General features: G+C 40.4%; 2 protein-coding genes across 5 annotated transcripts in view; one reads left to right on the forward strand and one right to left on the reverse strand.

Annotated features, from left to right (window-relative positions):
- Nucleotides 1-13692: 13692 nt before the first annotated feature.
- The window catches only part of draxina (dorsal inhibitory axon guidance protein a), a 75310-nt gene continuing 64805 nt past the window's right edge, over nt 13693-24197 (forward strand). For all 4 annotated transcript variants that reach the window (NM_001033727.3, XM_087272786.1, XM_087272787.1 and 1 more), the window contains 1 exon segment: nt 13693-13758. The gene's annotated coding sequence lies outside the window, so the exon portion shown is untranslated.
- Nucleotides 17005-20252, reverse strand: LOC147841735 (uncharacterized). The gene is made up of 2 exons (XM_087273713.1): nt 19029-20252; nt 17005-18876 (listed from the first exon to the last, which is right to left on the reverse strand). The coding sequence occupies exon 2, from the start codon at nt 18467-18469 to the stop codon at nt 18068-18070; it is 402 nt and encodes a 133-aa protein (XP_087129839.1). The 5' UTR covers nt 18470-18876; nt 19029-20252; the 3' UTR covers nt 17005-18067.

The following is a 24197-nucleotide window of genomic DNA, read 5'->3' on the forward strand; positions in this document are numbered from 1 at the left end:
CATGAATTTACATTTTCCCTTTGAGTGCAATGCATGTGCCAATATTCATTTTTGCATACATATGATGTCAATCACTCTCATCTGTGGAGAAATCCATCCATAATTTACTATTCTGTCCTGCTTTCATCCAATTAAAATATTTTCTATATTTTTCCTGTATTTTTATTCTTTCAATAAAAGCACTTACATCAACATTGAACTGATCTCAAATGTGATGGGCTAATAGTAACATTGTAGTTGCATTATTGTCTCTGCTGATTCCACATACACCAACCTTGCAGTGCTTTTTTTCCTCCTGCATTTTACTCTGTATGTAGCAAGCAGGCAGCTTTGGGAGGTTTTATGTTTGGCTTGGGTTTCTTACCTACAGCTATCTGGAGTCCTGAGCCTACAGTAAAAAGGGGTTCTACAGATTTTCTGGAATATGTGTGTATGTCCATTTTTTTCATGTGGGAGCAATTTAGAGCAAATGAAGTGTAAAAAGGGTTTCAAAGAAGTTATGTTTCCAGAGTAAACATCTTGTAACATGAATTTTGATTAATGGTAGGGTTGATTCAGAATTATTTTATATCACCAAAATCATCAAAATGTAGTTTTTTAGCAAAGCAGATGGAGGACATCTCTTATTTTGCATCCTGATGTTGATCGGTATGATGTTGCCGTGTACTTTGAGAAATGATGCAGTTAAATGGCAAGCAAGTAAGACACAGGGCAACACCCAATCTTATCGATCTGCATACAAATAACATGATTTACACTTTCCCTTTGAGTGCAATGCATACCCCAATGCTACAGCTATCATCCCATTTAATTGTTTTCCCATATTTTCCTGTATTTTCAAACTTTCATTGAAAGGTGGCAGTAACATCAACATAGTGATGTTATCTATGACAAAATGTATCTATCTCAAGTATCATACAGGCTAAGAGCTATTCAAGAGAATTATGTTATTTAAATTTTGTCTTCAATGAGCATAAACAGTTATGAAAGTAATCTAATTTTTTCATTTTACATCTGTGTATTCTTATAGTGACATCTCTGTTATTTAATGTTTAGCAACAATTCAAAATGAGATTCATTTGCTGCTCTTCAATAAACAACTATAGTAACTTTAAATAAAATATATTTATATTTTAACCATATATATAATTTATACAGTAAAAAAAGGAAAATGTGATAAAAAAAAGTGATTTGATAACTTCATTTAATTTCTGTATATTAGGCTACCAATTTCAATAGGCTAAACCTTATTTTATTTACAATGGCATATATTGTTTGTTCACATTTTTAAAGTGGCTCGGGCCCCTGGCAGACAGTGCCCTACCAATAATTTATTCGAATTCAAAATAAAGTAATTCTCAGTCCAGTGGTGTAAAGTAACTAATTACAAATAATCAAATTACTGTAATTAGTTACTTTTTTCTCAGGAATTGTAATTTACTGAGTAGTTTTAAAAATGTGTACTTTTACTGTCACTTGAGTACATTTCAGTGCAGTAATCGGTACTTTTACTCCACTACTTTCCTTCAACCTGCAGTCACTACTTTATTTTTTCTTGTCTATGGGGATTAGAAAAATCAGTCCTGTAATTCCCGTCCAATCAAATCCCACAAAGAAGGTAAATCGCCTCATATTGAACTACCTCAAGACATGGGCGATTTATGAATGCAGCACACTGTTTGGAAGCATTAAGTGTCCAAGAAGATGTCCAAAATCTTTACATGTGTGACCCAGAGACTGTTTAGATGCATATCACTGTTGAGAAGATGACAGATGTTTACTGTATGGGGACTGAAATGGCCTTAAACACCCAGCAAGCACAAGACATCAACATGACGTCAGATTGACGTTGTACCCCAATGTCGTGGGGACGTTGCATTTTGTTTGGTATTTACTATGATTTTCTATGTAAAGCTGCTTTAAAACAATTTACAATGTAAAAGCGTTATACAAATAAAGATGAATTGATGTCAATATGATGTTGGTTTAAGATGTTGGCTCGACATTGGATTTTGGTCACTTTCAACCTAAAAACAACCATATATCAACGTCATTTAACGTTGTTATTAGACATCAAAGTAACGTTATCCTTAGACGCTGGCTAGATATTTATTTTTGGTCACTGGACATCACAACATTGTGTGCCTTCTGGGCAATAACTATATGCACTACAGAATGTTACGTTTACACACATCCACAAATTACAAGTAAACACATCAGCATTTTACAGCATAATACTCACTACTCATAAGTACTTTTAAAAGGAATACTTTTTACTCATACATTGAGTAGTATTTACAACTTACTTTTACGCTACTTACACTTCATTTTTAGGCGAGTAGTGGTACTTTTACTTGAGTATGATTTTTCAGTACTCTATCCACACTGGCTCCGTCAACTCTTAACCTACACATGCACCAAGTTCGCTACTAGATCACCATAATACTATTAACCAAGGCTGTGCGATTAATTAAAATTTAGTTTTGATTTTGGCCTCCATGATTATGAAAAACAATAATCAGGATAAAACAGTTACATTTCTCTACATTCATACCTCCTCAAAGCCTCCTCAAATCATGTAAATTGACTTTTGCAGAATGGGACAGGATTGTTATTTTTATATTAAGTGCCTATTTTAAATTATTAAGTACTTTAATCATGTTTTTAAAAGTGTGAAACAGAATTTGGGCTGTTCAGTGCATGCTTTGGATGTATGTCCCCACCAATGTCAAGAGCGAATCTACACCCTTGGGTCAGCGGTCACTACTCAATTAAATTTTTTACTGATGAGTTCCTTTAACGTTAACATCCCAGTACTGCAGCTATTCTGGTGGCTCCACTAGTCCTTCTCCCAGCTGCAAAGGTGTCGTGAATCCTTTGTTCTTCCTGGGTTTTGGGACCACTGTATTAAGGTTTGAAGGCTCCCTGGTCATCGAGAATAAGATGGAGAACTGACAAACTTTCAATGATTTTATTACAACCCCAAATCAGAAAAAGTTAAGGCAGTATGAAAAATGCGAATACAAAAGAAGTGATTTTTAAATTTACTTTGAAATGTATTTCATTGCAGACATTAGAGCTGCACATTATTTTATGTGTTCCTCATTATTATTATTATTAATAATTAATGAAGACGTGTTCCAATTTTGGTTTTTGCAACACATTTCAAAAAAGTTGTACATGGGCATCCCTGGAAAAGAAGGCAGCATATTGTGCTCCAAAATCTCTTTGTACTTTTCAGCATTAAGGGTGCATCACATATTTATTTCTGGAAAAAAATAAAAAGCATTGCAGTGTTTGTGTGTTCTGGGTTAGTCTGGGGTAATTAGTCTACCAAAATATTTATATTCCGTACAAAAATATGAAGCTGATCAGTCAGTTCTTGTCATGTGCCTTTATATGTAAATGCTCTTTGTGTGTCTGTCAAGCTGACAATATGTATTCCATAACATTCGGTCTCCAGCAGTGAAGTACAGTAAAAATCGAGAAGCTGGGCACAGATGTAGATGATCTCATAAATGAACGAGTTTATCCATTACTGACTGGGTTTTTAAAAAAGCTGTCACGAGAAAACAGTTCCAGATATGATTTTCTTCATTTTGTAGTGTGAGCCTTAAAGTTTATTGCTGATGAGTGATACAATATATCAACAGAAATCAATGAGAATAAGACTCCCTTGTCATTTTGTCAGCGTTTTGAGGGAAAGGACTCAAATCCAGCAGACTGGGTGTTTCATTCATTCATTCATTTTCTTGTCAGCTTAGTCCCTTTATTAATCTGGGGTTGCCACAGCGGAATGAACCGCCAACTTATCCAGCAGGTTTTTACGCAGCGGATGCCCTTCCAGCCACAACCCATGTCTGGGAAACATCCACACACACTCATTCACTATGGACAATTTTGCCTACCCAATTCAACTGTACCGCATGTCTTTGGACTGTGGGGGAAACCGGATCACCTGCAGGAAACCCACGCGAACGCAGGGAGAACATGCAAACTCCTCACAGAAACGCCATCTGAGCCAAGGTTCGAACCAGCGACCCAGCGACCTTCTTGCTTTGAGGTGACAGCACTACCTACTGCGCCACTACGTCACCCAAACTGGGTTTTTAATGAATAATAAAATAAAATAAAAAAGGAACAGAAACTACCAAGTAGCAAGCAAACAAACTTGACTGGGCAAAGCTGATCAGAACAAGATAAGCCAGGATTAACAGAAAATATGACAACACAGGAAAGCAGACACGAGGAAGCTTTAAAGGAGAAAAATATGCCAATAAACAGGTGATAATGGGATAACAAATGGAAGGACTAGGCATGAGAGCACATGACACAAACAGACTTAAGCTGTGGTCACACTGCACTTTTCTTCCTATAGACTTCCATTCATATGCACGCGAATGTGTTTTACCGGACACGCAAGCTCATGCGACAAGTTTCTGAAAAAGTGATATAAAAGAAAAAAAGTACAGGGGCCTCATGTATCAATGCAACTCACAGAGCACTGCCAATTCGGTGACGGTTTGTCTGACGTGCTCAGGGATAGGTTGTTTGTGGTATTCGCAGCGAGAGCACGCAAAAGAGATTCCTTACTGAAAGAGAGCTTACGTTGGCGCGAGCGCTTGAAATCGCCTTCTCTATGGAGACAGCCGTGAAAGATGCGCTAGAATTACAGAGAAAGGCGATCTCGGAATGTGACATAAACAAGTTCCCGTCAAAGAACAGTAAAAATTCATTGTGTTTCAGATGTAGGAAAAAGTCACATAGCCCATTGTGGAGAGGTAAGCATGATTTAAACACCCAATGAGGGGGGAGAGCGTGCTCAGAGCCTGGCGTCTAATCAGCAAGCCAATCAGAAATTATAAATAACACCTGTTTATTCTAGTGATTGAGCCGGAGAGACACCCTTCTTAAGGAGAAGAGAAGGAGCAGCCGGGAGAGGAGAGAGCACACACACACTGCTACATGTGTGGTGGCATATAAAATTAATAAAACAGTTTGTTTACCTGAATCGCCAACCCTGTCTTCTTCTTCCCTCAACAACAACGAACTTTACTACAGTGGTGCCGATACCTGGGAAGAAGAAGAAACTTCGCTGCCAGAATGGTTCCTCCGTCTATCGATCCATGTGCGGAAGTCATGCAGGCTCACGGTCCTCCACCAACAACAACATCATGCGCTGGTGAAGCTGAGAGGATTCTGGAACGACGCTTCCAAGTCCTCGTAGAGGCCCAGCGGGAGGACCGCGAGCTAATCCGGAGTCTGCTGAACCAGGAGATCCGGCCCGCTCCAACATATGCCGCCAACCCTCCCATCTCGCTACAGAAGATGGCACCGGAGGACGATCCGGAAGTGTTTTTGGACCTCTTCGAGAGGTTAGCGGAGGCGGTGGCTGGCCGCAGGCCGAGTGGCCGGTACGAGTTATCCTGCTGCTGTCGGGTAAAGCACAAAACGCCGCACAGCAGTTAACGGCTCAGAATCTTCTGATATACGCTCACCTAAAGCGAGCCATTATCCAGCGGGCCGGCCGCAACCTGGAAGAGCAACGTCAGCGCTTTCGCTCCATGGAGCTGGCGGAAAGTGGCCGGCCCTTTGTGTTCACTCAGCAGCTCCGTGACGCCTGCCACAGATGGCTGGTGCAGGATGGCCGAACTGCAGCCCAGCTGATGGATGCCGTGGTGCTGGAGCAGTTCATCGCCTGCCTCCCCTCCCAAACATCGGAGTGGGTCCAGTGCCACCGGCCGAACGATCTGGAGACGGCCATCCAGCTGGCAGAGGATCATCTGGTGGCGAGGTCCAGGGTCGGCGAGATAACCTCTCTTTCTCCTCTCCCCCTCTTTCTCTGTCTCTCTCTCTGTCCCGTCCTGTTCCCAGGCCCAGAGTGCCGTGAATGTCAGCTGGTAAAACCACCGGCCACCCCAAAATCGCCGTTGCGCCTTTTACCAATTATGGAGATCCCCTTCGAGAGAATTGGTATGGATCTCATCGGGCCATTAGAGCGATCCGCACGCGGGCATCGGTTTGCGTTAGTTCTAGTGGATTATGCAACCCGATAGCAGTAGCGCTCCGTAACATCTCAGCAAAGAGTGTTGCGGAGGCTCTGTTTCGTATAATCTCCCGAGTGGGAATCCCCAAGGAGATTCTCATCGATCAAGGCACCACGTTCATGTCACGCACATTGCGCGAACTTTACGGATTATTGGGCGTTAAATCTATTCGCACCAGCGTCTATCACCCACAAACAGACGGGCTGGTGGAAAGGTTTAATCGCACGCTTAAATCAATGATCCGTAAATTTGTTCACGAGAACGCGAAAAATGGTTAGAGCCCTTATTATTCGCTGTGCGGGAGGTTCACCAAGCCTCTACGGGGTTTTCCCCTTTTGAGCTTCTCTACGGCAGACAGCCCTGTGGGGTTTTGGATGTTGTTAGAGAGGCTTGGGAGGATGGACCTTCACAGAGTAAAAATGAAATTCAATATATCCTGGACCTACGAGCAAAACTCCACACCCACTGGTCACACGGCGAGTCAGCGATCTCGATTATGAGGTAGTTTGTTCGGATAGGGCTGGTTCACGTCAAATATATCATATTAATCTGCTAAAGCAGTGGAGGGAGCCGGAGGAGGTGATGCTGGCTACACTGGTTACAAATGAGGGATGAGAGCACCGGCCGACAGCGAACCGAACCGGGCATGGTTAATAGGCAAGGCAAGGCAAGGCAAGGCAAGTTTATTTATATAGCACATTTCATACACAATGGCAATTCAAAGTGCTTTACATAAACAAGAATAAAAGAAACAAGTAAAATAAAAATAAAAACAAATAATAAAAATGCATAAAAACAAAACAAAACATAAAAACAGGTAAAATGTGATATGAAAGAATGAAGAAGAAGAGAAAAACATGATAGTGCAATCTGTCGGACGCAGCACAGTGCTCATTCAGTAAAGGCACAGCTAAACAGATGTGTTTTCAGTCTTGATTTGAATGTGCCTAATGTTGGAGCACATCTGATCATTTCTGGAAGCTGATTCCAGCAGCGAGGGGCATAGTGGCTAAAAGCCGATTCACCCTGCTTTGACTGAACTCTTGGAACTTCTAGTTTATATGATCCTAAAGATCTGAGTGATCTGTTAGGTTTGTATTCAGTGAGCATATCTGTAATGTATTGAGGTCCTAGGCCATTTAGTGATTTATAGACCAGTAATAGGACCCGGCCGTATCGCCTGCCTGAACACAAGAAAAAAGTGATTCAGGAAGAATTGAGTAATATGTTGAAAATGGGTGTAGTAGAAGAATCCCACAGTGACTGGGCCAGCCCGATTGTCTTGGTACCCAAGACGGACAGCTCGGTCCGATTCTGTGTGGATTACAGAAAAGTCAATGCTGTGTCGAAATTGGCGCCTATCCAAAGCCGCGTATTGACGAGTTGCTCGACCGGTTAGGTGCTGCTCGATATTACTCGACATTGGATTTAACGATGAGATATTGGCAGATCCCATTATCTCCAATATCTCGCGAAAAAACAGCCTTCACTACGCCGTTCGGATTACACCAATTTGTGACGCTTCCGTTCGGGCTGTTGGGGCACCGTCGACGTTTCAGCGCCTGATGGATAAAATACTCGGCCCTCATGCAGCATATGCCGCTGCTTATTTAGATGACATCATCATTTACAGTAATGACTGGCAGCGGGATATGCAACATCTGAGGGCGGTATTGTCAGCGCTGAGACGGGCCGGGCTCACGGCCAACCCACGGAAGTGCGCAATTGGGCGAGTGGAGGTAAGGTATCTGGGCTTCCACTTAGGTCACGGGCAGGTGCAGCCCCAAAATTGATAAGACTGCAGCTATAGCAACCTGTCCGAGACCTAAGACCAAAAAGGAGGTGAGACAGTTTTTGGGGCTGGCAGGATATTATAGGCGTTTTGTCCCTAATTATTCGGCCCTTGTCAGCTCATTGACCGATCTCACTAAAAAGGAGGGACCTGATACTGTCCAATGGTCGGAGCAGTGCCAACAGGCCTTCTCAAAGATAAAATCTATACTTTGCGGGGGGCCGCTAGTGCACGCTCCTGATTTTGCTCCCCCCCTTATTTTACAGACTGATGCATCCGATCAGGGTCTGGAGGCGGTTCTCTCCCATGAGGTAGCAGGAGCGGAACGGCCGGTGCTGTACATTAGCCGCAAACTCAGTAAGAGAGGGTAGAGAGCTGCAGGCCGGACGGCTCCCCGGCCTGAGGCGGGCGGTGGGGGTATGTGGGGAGGTAAGCATGATCGAACAACCAATGGGGGGGGGGAGAGCGCGCTCAGAGCCTGGTGGCTAATCAGCAGGCCAATCAGAAATAATAAATAACACCTGTTTATTCTAGTGATTGAGCCGGAGAGACACCCTTCTTAAGGAGAAGAGAAGGAGCAGCCAGGAGAGGAGAGCGCACACACACACACACACACTGCTACATGTGTGGTGGCATATAAAATTAATAAAACAGTTTGTTTACCTGAATCGCCGAACCTGTCTTCTTCTTCCCTCAACAACAAGTAACTTTACTACAGCCCTACTGAATGCTGGTTTAAAAGGAAGGAGTGCAGACAATGTAATCGCAAGGGACACATACAGAAAATGTGTAAAAAAAAAACCAACAGAAAATAAAATAAAGTCATTTGGAAAAAGACACACTGAGATGTATGAGCTGAACGAATCTGATACAGAAAACTCTGATGTTGTAAGCCTCTCATACATTGAACTGCATGCCCTTAAAGAGAAAGATCGTGAAATCATCTGGGTAAGTCCAATCATTGAAGGAGTAAAACTGAAAATGGAGCTTGATACAGGATCAGCACAATAATATCTTACAAGGATTACAAAGACCATTTTGAAAAATTCAACATAAAGCACACATCTGTAATACTCAAGACATATATAGGAGAGAAAATCTCACCCATGGGAAAACTGAAGGTGAGAGTAAAATGTGAAAAATAAAAGCGAGTCTTAAATCTTTATGTGCTGAAAAAGGGGGAGTACCCTTAATTGGACGAGAATGGCTGAGGAGCATTCGGCTTAATTGGCAGTCCTTAAAAGCCATACATGTTACCCCGGAAGCAACACTTGAGCAAGACAAACTAGAGGAGGTACTAGTGAAACATGCACAAGTTTTCCAAGATGGAATTGGAACCCTGAAACACATTAAAGCAAGGCTCAAGGTTGAAAGTGATGTGCAACCAAAATTTTACAAGGCACGCCCTTTACCATATTTAGTACGCCCAAAAGTGGAGGCGGAGCTAAAGCGACTAGAAGACCAAGTTATCCTGTCTAATGGCCCGTTTCCACTGAGTGGTACGATAGGGTGCGGTTTGGTACGCTTTTATGGCCGTTTTCACTGTTAAAAGCCGTACCGAACCAAACCGTGCCGTACCACTTTTTCGGGACCCTTTCGAAAGGGTCCCAAACTGCAGAAAGGATCCCAAAAGGTGGAGCTACACGCGCAGCTGAATGCTATTGGTTTACAGAGATATGTCATTCGTAGACTCAACAAGCCAGAATGTAAACAAAGGAACCGCCATGTTTGAAACATACAGCGAGAAATTACAGCAGAATTATAAATACATATGCAGCCAAGGTCGATCCTGCAAACAAACCCTGTCGTCGTCATGATAAACAGCTACAAAGCCATGGAGAAGAGCAGATTCACCCTGTGCCGCGTAGTTTTTAACGAGCCAGTCTGAAGCCCGAGTGGTATCGCTTTCTTTCTTGCGCTCGCCGCGCGTCTATATCTAAAATAACAAACTTCTTGATCTGATAATAATAACATGCACTTGATTATTGACAAGCTTTGGAAACCCGATCCTGTGAGAAGCTGACAAACGCGAGTGACACATTCAGAAAGAAAAGGACAAACGCGAGAGTGGAGCGTGGAAAAAAAGGCGAAGCCAATGAGCACATTATTTCTTCAGCAAACGTGAACAAACTGCCTTGTTTTATTCTTTATTATCACCTTTTGGACTAATATGAACTGGGAATGATGGAATGACTCTCTAACAGAGGCTTCATGTGCTGCTGAAGATTACAGACACAGATGAGAGGTTTTCACTGACTGTAGGCTATACTTTGTGTTGTTTTGAACCTAATTAACGACGAAATGTCTGCTTTGTGTAGTTCTTCTGTAGTTGGTAACATATCGGAGATTGTAAAGGTCTGTATGTGTTCATATATGTTCATTTATTTATTTAATATAATTATAGACGTTACAGTAGGCTATTTCGCACCGTCATTGATCTGCAGTTATAATCAACTCCTGTTTATAGAAAAGTTATAGAAAAGTTAGTAATAAACATTTATACACAAGTATTTATGTGTGTAAAGCATCTGTTTTGTGAGAAGTGCTTTTCATATGATATGTGAACGACCTGTGCAGCATTACTGTAGACATTTTCTCAAGCGAAAATGACGTCGACTAAAACTTTGTCATACACCACGCCCACCAAAAGGGTACCCTTGGTAGTGAAAACGCAAGCCTGATAAAGGTGACCTGTACCGACCCGAACCGTACCGTACCAGTCAGTGGAAACGAGCCATAAGGTAAACTGGACTGACTGGGCTATACCTATAGTTCCAATTGTTAAGAAGAGTGATGATGTAAGAATTTGCGGCAACTTCAAAGTCACAATTAATCCAGTCTTACAGGCAGACCAGTACCCATTGCCTCTCATTGATGACATCTTTGCATCACTGTCAGGTGGGCAGCATTTTTCAAAAATCGATCTTGCCCAGATGTATTTGTAGATGGAAATGGAAGAATCTTCTAAAAAGTACCTGACAATAAACACGCATAAAAGTTTCTTTCGCTACAACAGACTTGTATTTGGAGTCTTGTCAGCACCAGCTGAGTGGCAAAGAGCCATGGATCAAGTCTTGCAGGGTGTTGCTGGCTCACAGTGCTTTTTAGATGACTTATATTCACGGGCCATGACAATAAAACCCATCTGGCAAACTTGAATGCTGTTCTGGAAATACTGGCTGAGTATGGTCTGAATCCAAATAGGTGCAAATGTGAATTTTTCAAAGATTCAATTGAGTACTGTGGACACCAGATTGACAAGGCAGGCCTTCACAAGTCTCCAGACAAAATAGTGCTGTACTTAATGCACCAAGAGCAGAAAACGTCAACCAATTCATTCGTTTATCTTTGCGTCAAAAGACAAGTAAAAGGGTGTGGTCAAAGGACTGTGAGATAGGATAGATACTGTGTTAACACGTGTTGCATGTGACGCTTCACCATACGGCATAGATGCAGTTTTGTCTTACAAAATGACTGATGGATCTGAGCAGCCAATTGCATTCGCGACTAGATCCTTGACAGTGTCAGAAGGCAAATATGCACAGATTGATCGAGAAGGCTTAACCTTAGTATGGGGAGTGAAGAAGTTTAATCAATATTTGTTTGTTAAACACTTTACTCTGATTACAGATCATCAGCCGTTAGTGGCCATTTTCAGCCCAAGCAAATGTGTTCCAGTAATGGCTGCAGCACGCCTACAACGATGGCATTGTTTTTAGATGGTCATGACAATTCGATTGAGTTCAAGGGCACCAAGCACCATGGAAATCCTCAGGAGAATGCAGATGAGGTTACAGATGAAACTGACATGTTTCGCATTGTTCAAATGGAACCTTTACCAGTCACGTGAGCACCAAGGGCTCAAATTCAAAATGAGACTTGTCGATACCCGGTACTGTGCAAGGTGTTTGAGCTGACCATGAAAGGATGCCCAGCTAAAGGGGATCCTCAACTATTGGACTACTCAAATTGTTGTGAACAGCTTTCTGTAACACAAGGATGTGTCATGTGGGGTACTCGAATGATAGTGCCACATAAGCTACAAGATAAGGTACTCACTGTCTTACATGAAGGACATTTAGGTGTTGTTAAAATGAAAACCCTGGCCAGGAGCTATGTTTGATGGCCAGGGCTAGATCGCCAAATTTAAGATCTTGCTAAGGCATGCTCTGGATGCCAGCAAATTCAGCGACAGCCAAAGGCACCTTGTCTTCATTACTGTTATGTAAATGTACAAACATAACAGGGTGCCACTCCTGTCAGCTAAGAACAGGGAACCGAGGCTACAGTTTGCACTGGCTCACCAAAATTAGACAAAACATTTGGAAAATGTTGCCTGCAGTCTCATTCAGATATTCGGATGGTAGGGTCAGAATTTGGCGTCAACAACATGAAAGCATAAATCCATCCTGCCCTGTATCAACGGTTCAGGCTGATGGTGGTGGTGTAATGGTGTGGGGAATATTTTCTTGGCACGCTTTAGGCCCATTAGTACCAATTGAGCATCGTATCAATACCACAGCCTACCTGAGGGTTGTTGCTGGCCATGTCCATCACTTTATGTTCATAGACCCATTTTTTGATGGCTACTTCCAGCAGGATAACGCGCCATTTCATAAAGTGCGAATCATCTCAGACTGGATCTTGAAAATGATAATGAGTTCACTGTACTCAACTTTGGCTGTTTTGAATGGTCAAGTGTAACACACTATGTTATTAGACTGACAGGTTAACCAATCAATCATGCTTCGTTTTGTGAAATTTGTGAACGTGTCCTCAGAATAACAGCTCATCACAAAACTTAAAAGTTTACAACAATGATGCATACACAAAGAAAATCAGCAGGAAATGTAGGTAGACTTTTCTGAGATTATTTTTTTTTTTAATGCATTTAAACATAAACATCACGCAGACTGAAATGACATTTTGTTGTATTTATGAGTATGCACAAATAAAAAAAACTCTTACTGTTTTAAAACAATGTTTATGGGTTAAAGCTTTTATGCAGTGAATATTTTATACATTTAATAATCCAGCATTTAACTAAAACTATTAAATGCTCATTGTCACAAAGTTATCCACAATATAATACACAGGTGGGCATGCAGTAAATCATTAATATCTCTGAAAGTTATATGTTTATTAATAAGCACTGTCATCAGTATAACAGTCACAGCTTTTTACCTGAATTGTTTCCTGGCAGGCTGGTTAAGATTGTTGCACACCCCCAGAAATCCTTTATATTCATTTTATATCAGTGCATGACTGGGGATCTGCGAAAATGTTTCCAGAAAATGTGGGCCATATGCATCAGACGTTTAGCCAAATGTTTGTGGGCGGTGCTTGGCGTGATGTCTGAGGCTGAGACAAATTAAGTAGTGATTTTACTGGTGAAAACGTTTTATTTATTTTTTATTTTTTTTATTTATTTTACTAGATGGTGCCAGCAACCAGCATTCTTCAAACTACCTTCTTTTGTGTCCAAGAAGAAACTCATAAAGGTTAAAACCACATGAGGAAGAGTAAATGATTTTACTATTTTTCATTTTTGGGTGAACTATCCCTTTAAGACCGCGCACCAAAATGTAAATAATCACGATTTCATTTTGTACCATAATATGTGTACCAATATTTAAATACAGGAATCTATTGACATTTTACATAAGCTATATTACATTTCAAAATAATTTTTCCTCATGTTTTCTCCACAGTTTATGAACCCTGATTTTTTTTTTCACTAAGCAGTAAACTTTGTCGATGATTATTTGTTTTATATATATATATTTGCCATAATCTCTGACATCAGCCTTCACAGCGGCGCGCATCAGGGAGCGCGCTCGAGCTCAGAGAATCAGAGCCCAGACGTTTCTTCAGTGATCCAATTCTTCACTCGGCTCCTTCTCAGTGGATTAATAAACGGTAAGAAACTTGCTCTTACACTTATACTGCTGCATAGCAGAACATGTTACATTGTCTTTGTTTGCTCTTTTGACGAAAACATTTTAAAGCTATGTGATTGGTTTGTTTCCGTTCGTTTTGTTTGTGTGAACGGGGTTTTATCGGTTATTATAGCAAGAGGATAACTTTGCCTGTTTTAAACCCATTCTTGCTTTTAAATAGCATTTCTCACTTGTATTATGTTCAAATGGCAAAATGACGATTGTCGTCTATAGGATGGAATGGATAACATTTTTCTTTCTTAAACTTCACCATTAAGATCATTTCACGTTTGCCAAAAGCAGGATACTCCCTTTACACACTCGCCATCTCTTCTTGTTCTCCAACCGTCTTTAAATGTTGTAAGTTTTATTTAATTTAAGTAGAATTAAAATGTCCAAATGTATTTTGACAGTTTATTATTATTTTTTATTTTGTGTCAATTCCGAGTTTTAAAGCATGCAATACAGATTTCATTGAGATTCTTTCTCTTTCTCAATACATCAGTACTACACCACTGGTAGATTATATCATTAGTGAGTCTTATTTATCAATAAAAAACTAACTGTAATAACAATTTGCCCAATTAAATGGCAAATTATGATAGAATTAAAAACAATGCATTTTACTGAAAATAAGTGAAAGTTGGTGTGTTGTAATAAATATATAACAATGATAAATTGTATTGTAATTGCATTTAATGTCATGTATAGCAACAAAATTATTCTCTTGGATCTCAAACCAGATTAAAAATTAAAGTAGAACTAAAAGGAAAAGTTGGTAATGGTGTGTTCTACTTGCAAAGCCAAACTTCTGAAAAAATAATGTTTTTTTCTTTTTTTAATGTTTTTTAGGATGATACAAATATTGTTATTGCCATGCATTGGTATCAAAACATTAAGTGTGCTATGTTGAATAAATGTCAAAGTCATCAATAGGCATGATTGAGTGACCTTCTGTTTACTCTGGCCAAAGGGTGATTGTTACAAGAGAACAGATGTTCCAAATGTAGACTATCCCTAAAACACTTCCAATCACTACATCTATTAAGACCCCAAAGTAGGTCAATAAAGACTTTTGTGTGATTTGTTTAGCCTCGATCTCCTGCTGGCTTACTGGGGATCATTCTTTGTTGGACACTGGAGACAGCTGGCCTGTTGCTTAAACAAGTGGGACACTATCCTTCTCTCTCTCACTTCTACAGAAATCGCTTTTACTCAGCAGACACTTTTCAGTGTAGTCTAGTTTTGTGGTTTTATCATATGGCATGATTCTTCGTGTTCTATTTCTTTTGTTATATTCATGCCTTACAATATGCCTATGAAGACAACACTCCTGCTGGAGTTTGTGTGTGTGTGTGTGTGTGTGTGTGTTTGTGCTTCTGTGTTTTTGGGACAGGATGAAGGAGGTTTCCCTGCTGTGAGGATGAGGAGCATTCTGCTAGGATGCTCTGAAAGAAGATAATGGCAGTCGCATAAGGAACAATTTGTGTTGTTAGCCGTCATATTGGAAGTAGAGTCTCTGTCGTTTCCTCAGCTCTCTTGGCACCAAAAGGATGCTCCTTATGGCAGTTTTAACACTTAGCCTGTTGTTACATGCTTTATGGCATTGACACTTTAAGAGTGGCTAAAACAAAAAATATGAGTTGTGAAATTGATGAATCTTTTTCTTACGGAAAAGCCCTCAATTCTGTAGATGGGTTTTCCCCCTTTTGATGCATTCTTTTATTTGATTTTTGCAATGTTTGGATTGAAATCCTAAACCATTCTCAGATTATCACATATATACAGCTGAAGTCAGAATTATTAGCCCCCTTCAAATTTTTTTCTTCTTTTTTAAATATTTCCCAAATGACTTTTAACCGAGCAAGGAAATTTTCACAGTATGTCTGATAATATTTTATCTTCTGGAAAAAGTCTTATTTGTTTTATTTTGGCTAGAATAAAAGCCGTTTTAAATTTTTTAAACAACATTTTAGGGACAAAATTATTAGCCTCTTTAAGCTATATTTTTTTCTTGATAGTCTACAGAACAAACCATCGTTAAACAATAACTTGCCTAATTACCCTATCCTGCCTAGTTCATCTTATTAACCTAGTTAAGCCTTTAAATGTCACTTTAAGCTGTATAGAAGTGTCTTGAAAATTATCTAGTAAAATATTATTTACTGTTATAAAATATAACCATTATTAGAAATGAGTTTTTAAAACTATTATGTTTAGAAATTTGCTGAATAAATCTTCTCTCCATTAAACAGAATATATATATATATATATATATATATATATATATATATATATATATATATATATATATATATATATATATATATATATATATATATATATATATATATATATTTTTTTTTTTTATAAATTTTTTTTTCTGGGTTTCTGCTTAGCAGCAAATGGAACAAATCCTTCTTAATACTCAAAACCAATATATATATATATATATATATATATATATATATATATATATATATATATATATATATATATATATATATATATATATATATATATTATGGTAGTTAAACAAATAAAAAGAAAATAATATTTTAGTTTTTATAAGGATCTCAGTTTCAATCCATTTTTAAATATATATATATATTTTTTTTTTCAGAAAGATGAGTTTCCACCTTTTCTTTAGACAGCACAGATCTGCTTGATTTGACTGTCACCTGCTATTTTAGTGGACCTGAAAGCAGGAATTATCTCACTGAAAAGGGCTTATAAAGGAATAATGTAACGGGGCTCTATTACATTTAACATTTTCTTAAAACCCAAAATTTCCTCTACCGATTAAGATCTCTCATATGCACAGCAATAAATGTAAAGTTCGTCTCTGTGTTGTCCTGTTCGAATCTGTAGGTATTGCCTGTCTGAATGCTGTTCCAGTTACTGATTCCAGGATGTCAGTGTAAATGAGTTAATATGCTCAAATGTTACCACTAAAATAGCATACTGTCATAGCAGATGTTTTTTCCACCATTCTCTTGATGGCGGTGATGGTGCGTGTTGTATCTGAAGAGCGGTGGAGGCATGTGTGTGCGATGTACCTAAGGGGGGGTGCCCAATGTACCTGAAGAGCTGGGAGGGATGCGGTGGAGAGGGGTGCACGATGTATTTAAGGACCGGGGGGTAACTGCATTAGTTCCGGAAGATTATTATTCATTTGCAGGCATTCAGGAGTCTCCCGAAACTTCCGGGAGATTTAGGACGTCTAGGATTACATTAACATTACTAGCCATTTTGCGAGCTAGTCTAGCGTGTGCCTGACTAGAGTAGTGTTTGGAGGCGGGCAGGTGTGGTGATATGTGAACAGGTTATTGAGCTTGGTTGTTTTGTGTCGGGGTCCAGGGTTGCTGTGGCAACGGGGGCGGAGCCAGCATGAGCAGGCTAACACAGAAGGCATCAAGATTGCTAATGAGTGCATGCTTTAATAAATTGATATTCTAAGTTCAAAAGCGATGGTCTACTGTTTAACATGACAGCGGGGAAGGCAGCATGTTGTCTGACACGTCATTAGGGATGCCATGTTGAGCGTTGTTGCACTAAAAACATTATATTTTGTACTTATTCTCTTTTATCTTTTTAGATGTTAGTCTGAATTGAATAGTTTGGTTTGTAATGCGTACCGAACCGAAAGTCTCGTACCGAACGATTTAATGCGAATATGCATATCGTTACACCCTTACCTCATACATCAGTTTGCACCCATATTGACCATCGCTTGCCTGACTACCAAATAAACCTGCAGGCGGATCCTCACCTTAGTTGTCTGTGTCACTCCACATGTTACAGAAGACTCAGCCAAACATGGATCCAGCAAGTATTGCAATCATGCATCTTCGTCAGAAAGCCCGGTCTATAGAAGAATATGTGGAGGAATTCATTGGACTGGCACATCTAACTTCCATGAGTGAGTTGTGTTTAATGATTTTCTTTTGTGGAGGACTTTCAGAGCCCCTTTATTCTACTATGCCTTTGTACAAACCCCACGGGACTTAAGAAGTTTACATCGATCTTGCACTGCAATTGAGTGGGTCCCCCTTCACGGTGGGTGAGGTGGAGGAGACCCCTAAATGTTTTTTTTGGGTGGGGCAATAAACAGGAAGACCCGCTGGTCCTCCAGCTCACAAGATGGCCGCCTTTAGTCTGCCAGATCACACGATGGCCACCTCCTGTCTACCAGTTTACAAAATGGCTGCCTCCAGTTCTCCAGCTCACAAAGTGGCCAAAACCATCCCTCCAGCTCACACAATGGTAAGCACCAATCCGCTACCTGCTCACAAGATGGCTTCCTGTTCCAAGTCTGTTCCTGCCATAGTTCCTGTTACAGTTCCTGAAATGCCATCACCTGAGCCACCAGAATGGCCACCACCACCTTCCAGAGCTGCCACCTCCAGAGCTGTCAGATCCTCAGTCACTGCCAGAGCTGCCACCGCCACCTCCAGAGCTGCCAAATCCGCCAGAGCTGCTAGATCTTCAGTCACTGCCAGAGCTACCAGTTCCTCCAGAGCTGTCAGATCCTCAGTCACTGCCAGAGCTGCCAGATCCTCCAGAGCTTCCTGAATAACAGTCGCCTGAACTTCCTGAATGGCCACCAACTGAGCTTCCTGAATGGCCGCCGCCTGAGCTTCCCGAATGGCTGCCGCTACCTCAGTTTCACGAATGGCTGCCAGAGCCATATGATTTCCCAAAGCCGTGTGATTTTTCCCAGAGCCGTGTGACCTCCTAGAGCCTCCTGACCTACTGGGATTTACAGAACCGCCAGTGCATCTTTAACCTGAGCCTCCTGACTCACTGGGGTTTAAAGAACTGCCAGTGCTTTCTAAGCCTCCCGACCCACTGGAGTTTGATGAACGGCCAGTGTCTCTTGAACCATTGCCTCCTGAACCAAAGCCTTCCGACCCACTGTGGGTGTTTGACCCATCTTTGTCTGCTAGACCGCTCCACCTACCGCCTAAACAATACTTATGGACTACTAATCCGCCTTTATTGGACTACATTTTCATACATGCTCTTCGCTCACATACACACACATGCTTCCTCATTCTGACTGATTTCACTCGCACCACCTGAGGATTGTCAAAAACTGATTACACACACTATTTAAGCAGCACACACACTCACTCCCATTGCCAAGTCTTGATTATCACTAAATGCAGTATTTTAATCTCATAGTTAAATAGAGACTGAGGCGTACAACTGCAAAAAGGTCCACTTTTTGAAAAAAAAAAGAACCACCCCTTTCTATATATATAGCACTGTAAAAATGCTTGATTTTTAACCAAGATTTGGTTTAAATCTGGATTTAATTTATTTAATAAATTTTACCTAGTGGTTGGGTTTGACATTGTTACTCAAGTTTGCGTTGTAGACATACCCAGGGATATAATTAGTCATTTTTGTAGAACAGATGGGATATCTGAGAAAGTCAGACAAAAAAGGACTGCAGTATGCATTGCAGTAGTATATTTGGGTTATTCTCACGAAACCAGTAAAACAACATGGCACTTAAGATTTTAAGTATAAAACTTAGTAATTTGTTAACAAAAAAAACATAATAAAGACAACGCTGTTCTCTATGAAGCACAATGTGTAATTTCAACATAATTTATTTATTTTTAATCATTTTATTGGATTTTCTACTGAAATTCTCATTACCGAAACGTATCCATGCATGTTTGAATGTGTGTTATGTTGTAATTTAAACAAATTAGTAAGGGTGTCACGATCCTCCAAATTCTCGATTCGATTACATTTTCGATTCTGAAGGCACGGTTCGATTCGATTTTCGATTATGAATAATTAATTAATTAATGACCAATTAATTATTTGTAGCCTACCGTTTAAACTACCTGACCTGCATGGTCTTTGTTTTACCCATAAACAAATCATACATTAAATGAATAAAGGCAAGATACACACATAATTACCACATGTCAATCACTTTTTCTGCGGGACTCGTGAATAGGCAGTGATCTGTGTCGTTATAATGGCGTCGGTAAAAAAGAGGCACAACCAACAGGAACCAGCCAACAGTATCTGAGGTGTTCGCTAAAATGACTAAGTACAAGTGAGTGAAAGATTGAAGCAGTCCTCTGACTGCCTGGACCTGCTGTCTCAAGCGCATGGCTGTGAGTGCGTCTGTGTCTGTGTGGTCACGTGATGTGCATTTTCAGAGGTAGAGAGGAAGGAGGGCTGCTCAGAAATGCTACACGCCACTGTGGATGTCAAATCGTTGTCGTTCTAAAATGCCATTTAAAAACAAAGACAGTGTAAACAGGGCCTGAGTGTGTACTTTTCGCTAGCGGATTTGCAATGGGGGTGGGCGGAGGATCATGATGCTGGTGTTGTCTATCGGACGAACCGTACGTAATACGTACATAGCAGAGCTTGTAAAACTCCAAAATGCTTACACACCGGCAACTTCATTGAAAGAGGAGAGGGTTTAAGTTCTGTCGACGGGTCTCCTGCTTCTGCAGTTTAACAAGTGTCCGGTCGGTGAGGGGAAAAAGGAGCGAGGACTCAAGTGCAAAGAAACAATGGGTATTTATTAATAATAAAATAAAAATAAAAGGCAAAACAAGACTACCCTGAGGGGGAAAACATTAACAAAACACACAAACTTGCTGCAGACAGACGAAAACACAAACACGAGTACAAGAGCGCGCGCGTCTGAGGGACACAGAGCGCGCGCGGCCTTCAAGCGGCAGCGCGCACAATCTGCGTACACCCACGACGGCGCGCGCGCACACAGAAACAGAAACAGGACCAGACATAGGTAGTGTCAGAGGTCTGCCACCACCAAAACAAGACTTTACAAGACCAGAGTGACAAACAAGCACTTGTGACAAACAAGAACCCTGACAAACAAGCACTTCAACAAGCCTGTTTTTTTCCCCGCTTAAATTCATGTATAATGACAATTAGAAAAAAAAGAAAAATGATGTGTCCGTGACAGATGTTCTCATCCTCCGCAACCATTTTAAAGTGCTGTTTAAACACATATAAAGAGTTTAAATAAAGTTTAATTTTGAATAAAGAAGCACATGGGCCAGTTGTTTTAAGATGACTGCTAGGAAAGAAAATCTTTTATATCTCTCCAGTTTAATGTAAAATTTTCTCCTGCCAAAATGGTTACACAACTTTTTGATTATCATTATCGAAACAGGTAGTTTTCTACATTTACATAATTGTTAGATTTGCAAATTTTTATGAAAAAAAACTTTTTTAATGACTTAATTTTGACTTAATTTTTCCATATTTATTCACACCCAATTCATTTGATATATTATTATATTCATTCATTTAGCAATTCGCTTATGAGTTCAAGTATGAAGTATATGGTTGGGTTTAGAGTTGTGGTTGGTATAGGTGTTAATCACTGTGATGGTTGGGTTTAGGTGTGGAGTACAGTAGGTGTAGATGTTAATAACTGATGAGTACATCGCCATCATGCCGACAACATAAAGTGACATGTGGGTCTCCATGACTTTAAATTCTGCCTCTACTACAAGTTATGCCCCCTTCATGTTATGCCCCTGTCTTGCAGTCAGCAGACAGACCCTACTCGAAAATACAGCACTAATTTAAACTGAATAAAAAATAAAAATTACAAAAATTACATTGTTTTCAATAGGGAAAATGTATGTTAATTTACTGCATAAATATATCACAATACCACAATGCCCCCAAACAAAATTCAAAATAATAAAAATATTACAGTGTTTCCTCTAGGATTTTTTCCAGCTGTGGCGGCAGGCCTTTTACACAGATCTACCAACTACCTGTGGCGTTATTTCAATGACGAATGTTGTAAGCGCAGTATTACAAGTCGAGATCACATTTATGTAATAGCCTACAGCATGGGGATCTCTTTGCTTGCATGCCGATTTCCTCTGCTCGTGCACAAAACTTCTTGCACACCCCCTCAAATATTAGCCGCTTCAAGAGCATGCAGATCTTCTTGTGCGCTCTCAAATAAACTCTGCTGAAGTGCGATTTAGTGTGTTTATGTCTCCAGCATTTATTAGATTTGCAAGGAATATTTATGAATGTCTCTTATAGAATCAGAATCAGAATCAGAATCTTTATTGTCATTGTACAAAATACAACAAAATTTACATTTGCCCTTCCCTTCAGTGCAGTCCTATTTATCTAAAACAACAACAATAATTAAAAAGAGATAAAAATATAAAATCAAATGAAGAGTTACAATACAATATTAAAAGTGCGTATGATGTGCATATAAAGTGGCAAGTGCATTTCCAAGCAGCTTTTCAAATTTAAAAGTTAATAAAATGTGAGCCAGGAAGGCATACAATTTAATGTCCAAGTGTATAAAGTGGCAAGTGCATATCCTAGCAGCAAATTAAAAAGATTAAAATAATTTTGGCTAGAAACACCCTCAATTTAATGTCCATTCATTATTGCAACAGCCCTTGGATATGTGCTATTTTTTAGTCTGTTTGTTTTGGCTTTTATGGTTCTATATCGTCTTCCCGAAGGTAACATTTGAAATAGGTGGTATGCTGGATGAGACGAGTCCTTCAGGATGCTGCATGCTTTGCTGTAGCAGCGGGCCTTAAACAACTCCTCTAAGGAGGGAAGAGTGCAGCCGATGATTTTGTGCGCTGTATTGACAACCCTTTGGAGAGCAGCTTTTTCCTGGGCAGTGCAACTGGCATACCACACTGGGATGCAATACGTCAGCACACTTTCAATAGTGCATTTGTAAAAGGACACTAGCAGTTCTTGGGCCAAGTTGTTATTTTTTAACACCCTTAGAAAATGAAGTCGCTGCTGTGCCTTTTTGACCAGTGCAATAGTGTTGGTTTTCCATGATATGTTTTGATCCAGATACAGGCCCAGATACTTGAAATTGCTGACAATCTCCACACAGTCCCCATGTATATGAATGGGCAGAGTATCTGGTCTGTTCCTTCTAAAGTCTACTATGATTTCCTTTGTTTTTAAGGTATTGAGGGCCAAGTTATTATCAGTGCACCATAAAGCCAGTTGGTTTACTTCATCTCTGTATGCGGTCTCATCTCCATTCGTGATGAGCCCGACCACTGCAATATCATCTGCAAATTTCAAGATAGTATTACTTGAATGGAAAGGAGTGCAGTCATGTGTATAAAGAGTGTACAGTAAGGGACTCAGCACACATCCCTGTGGGGAGCCTGTGCTAAGGCTGAGTGCTGAAGAGACGTGGTGCTCTACCTTGACTCTCTGTGAACGGTTACTGAGGAAATCTTGAATCCAGAGGCAAATGGAGAAAGGAAAGCCGAGATGATTTAGTTTAGAGACCAGTCTTTTTGGAATTATTGTATTAAATGCAGAGCTGAAGTCAATGAAGAGAATCCGGGCATAACTGTCTTTATGTTCTAGATGGGTCAGGGTAGTGTGAAGGGCTATAGCTATGGCATCCTCTGTTGATCTATTTTCCCTATATGCAAACTGGTGGGCATCAAATGCGGGAGGAAGTCTTTGGAGGATGTGACTTCTTACCAGCTTCTCAAAACACTTCATAACAACAGGGGTTAAGGCTACTGGCCGGTAGTCATTTAGACTATTGATGGTGGTCTTTTTTGGGACAGGGATGATTGTTGAGGCCTTAAGACAGAGTGGAACAATGGCCTGGCTAAGGGACAAATTAAATATTTTTGTAAAAACCCCTGTAAGTTCATCTGCACAGTCTTTCAACACCCTCCCTGTAATGCCATCAGGTCCTGCTGCTTTTCTGGGGTTTACTGTTCTCAGCACTTTCCTAACATCATCCTCCTCCACTGTGAAGACATGGCTAGGATTTGATAGTGAATGCAATGTGGCTTCCTCTGCTGACTGTTGTTCAAAGCGGGCAAAGAAGCAGTTAAGCTCTTCTGCTAGTGTGTTGTCAACCCCTACAGACCTGGGATTGGGTCTGTAGTTGGTAATATTTTGTATCCCCTGCCACACTTGTCTTGAATTATTGCTGTGGAGATATCCCTCAATTTTGTGTTTATATTTCAACTTGGCACCTCTGATGCCTGTTTTCAGGTTTGCTCTAGCTGCACTGTAACGCTCTTTGTCACCAGACTTGAAGGCGATGTTCCTTTCCTTCAGCAAAATCCTAACCCCCGCTGTCATCCAGGGTTTTTGGTTGGCATACACTCTGATGTGTTTCTCGGTGGTGACAGTGTCTGTACAGTGCTTAATGTAAGAGAGTACTGATGTAGTGTACTCCTCCAGATCCTGGGATTCGAACACACTCCAGTCTGTGTGAGCAAAACAGTCCTGTAGCTGTAAGGATGCACCCTCTGGCCATACTGTAACAGTTTTTAGGGTGGGGGGGTCTCTTTTCCTCAGTGAAGAATAAACTGGCAGCATAAAAAGGGATATGTGGTCAGACTGACCAATATGAGGTGC

The sequence above is a fragment of the Danio rerio genome, chromosome 11 (assembly GCF_052040795.2).
Source record: "Danio rerio strain M-AB ecotype USA chromosome 11, GRCz13ab, whole genome shotgun sequence".
Lineage (NCBI taxonomy): Eukaryota > Metazoa > Chordata > Actinopteri > Cypriniformes > Danionidae > Danio > Danio rerio.

Bases quoted from the DNA above. Each gene is read 5' to 3' on its own strand.
- LOC147841735 (XM_087273713.1), bottom strand. From the start codon at position 18,469: ATGGCTCTGGCAGCCATTCGTGAAACTGAGGTAGCGGCAGCCATTCGG.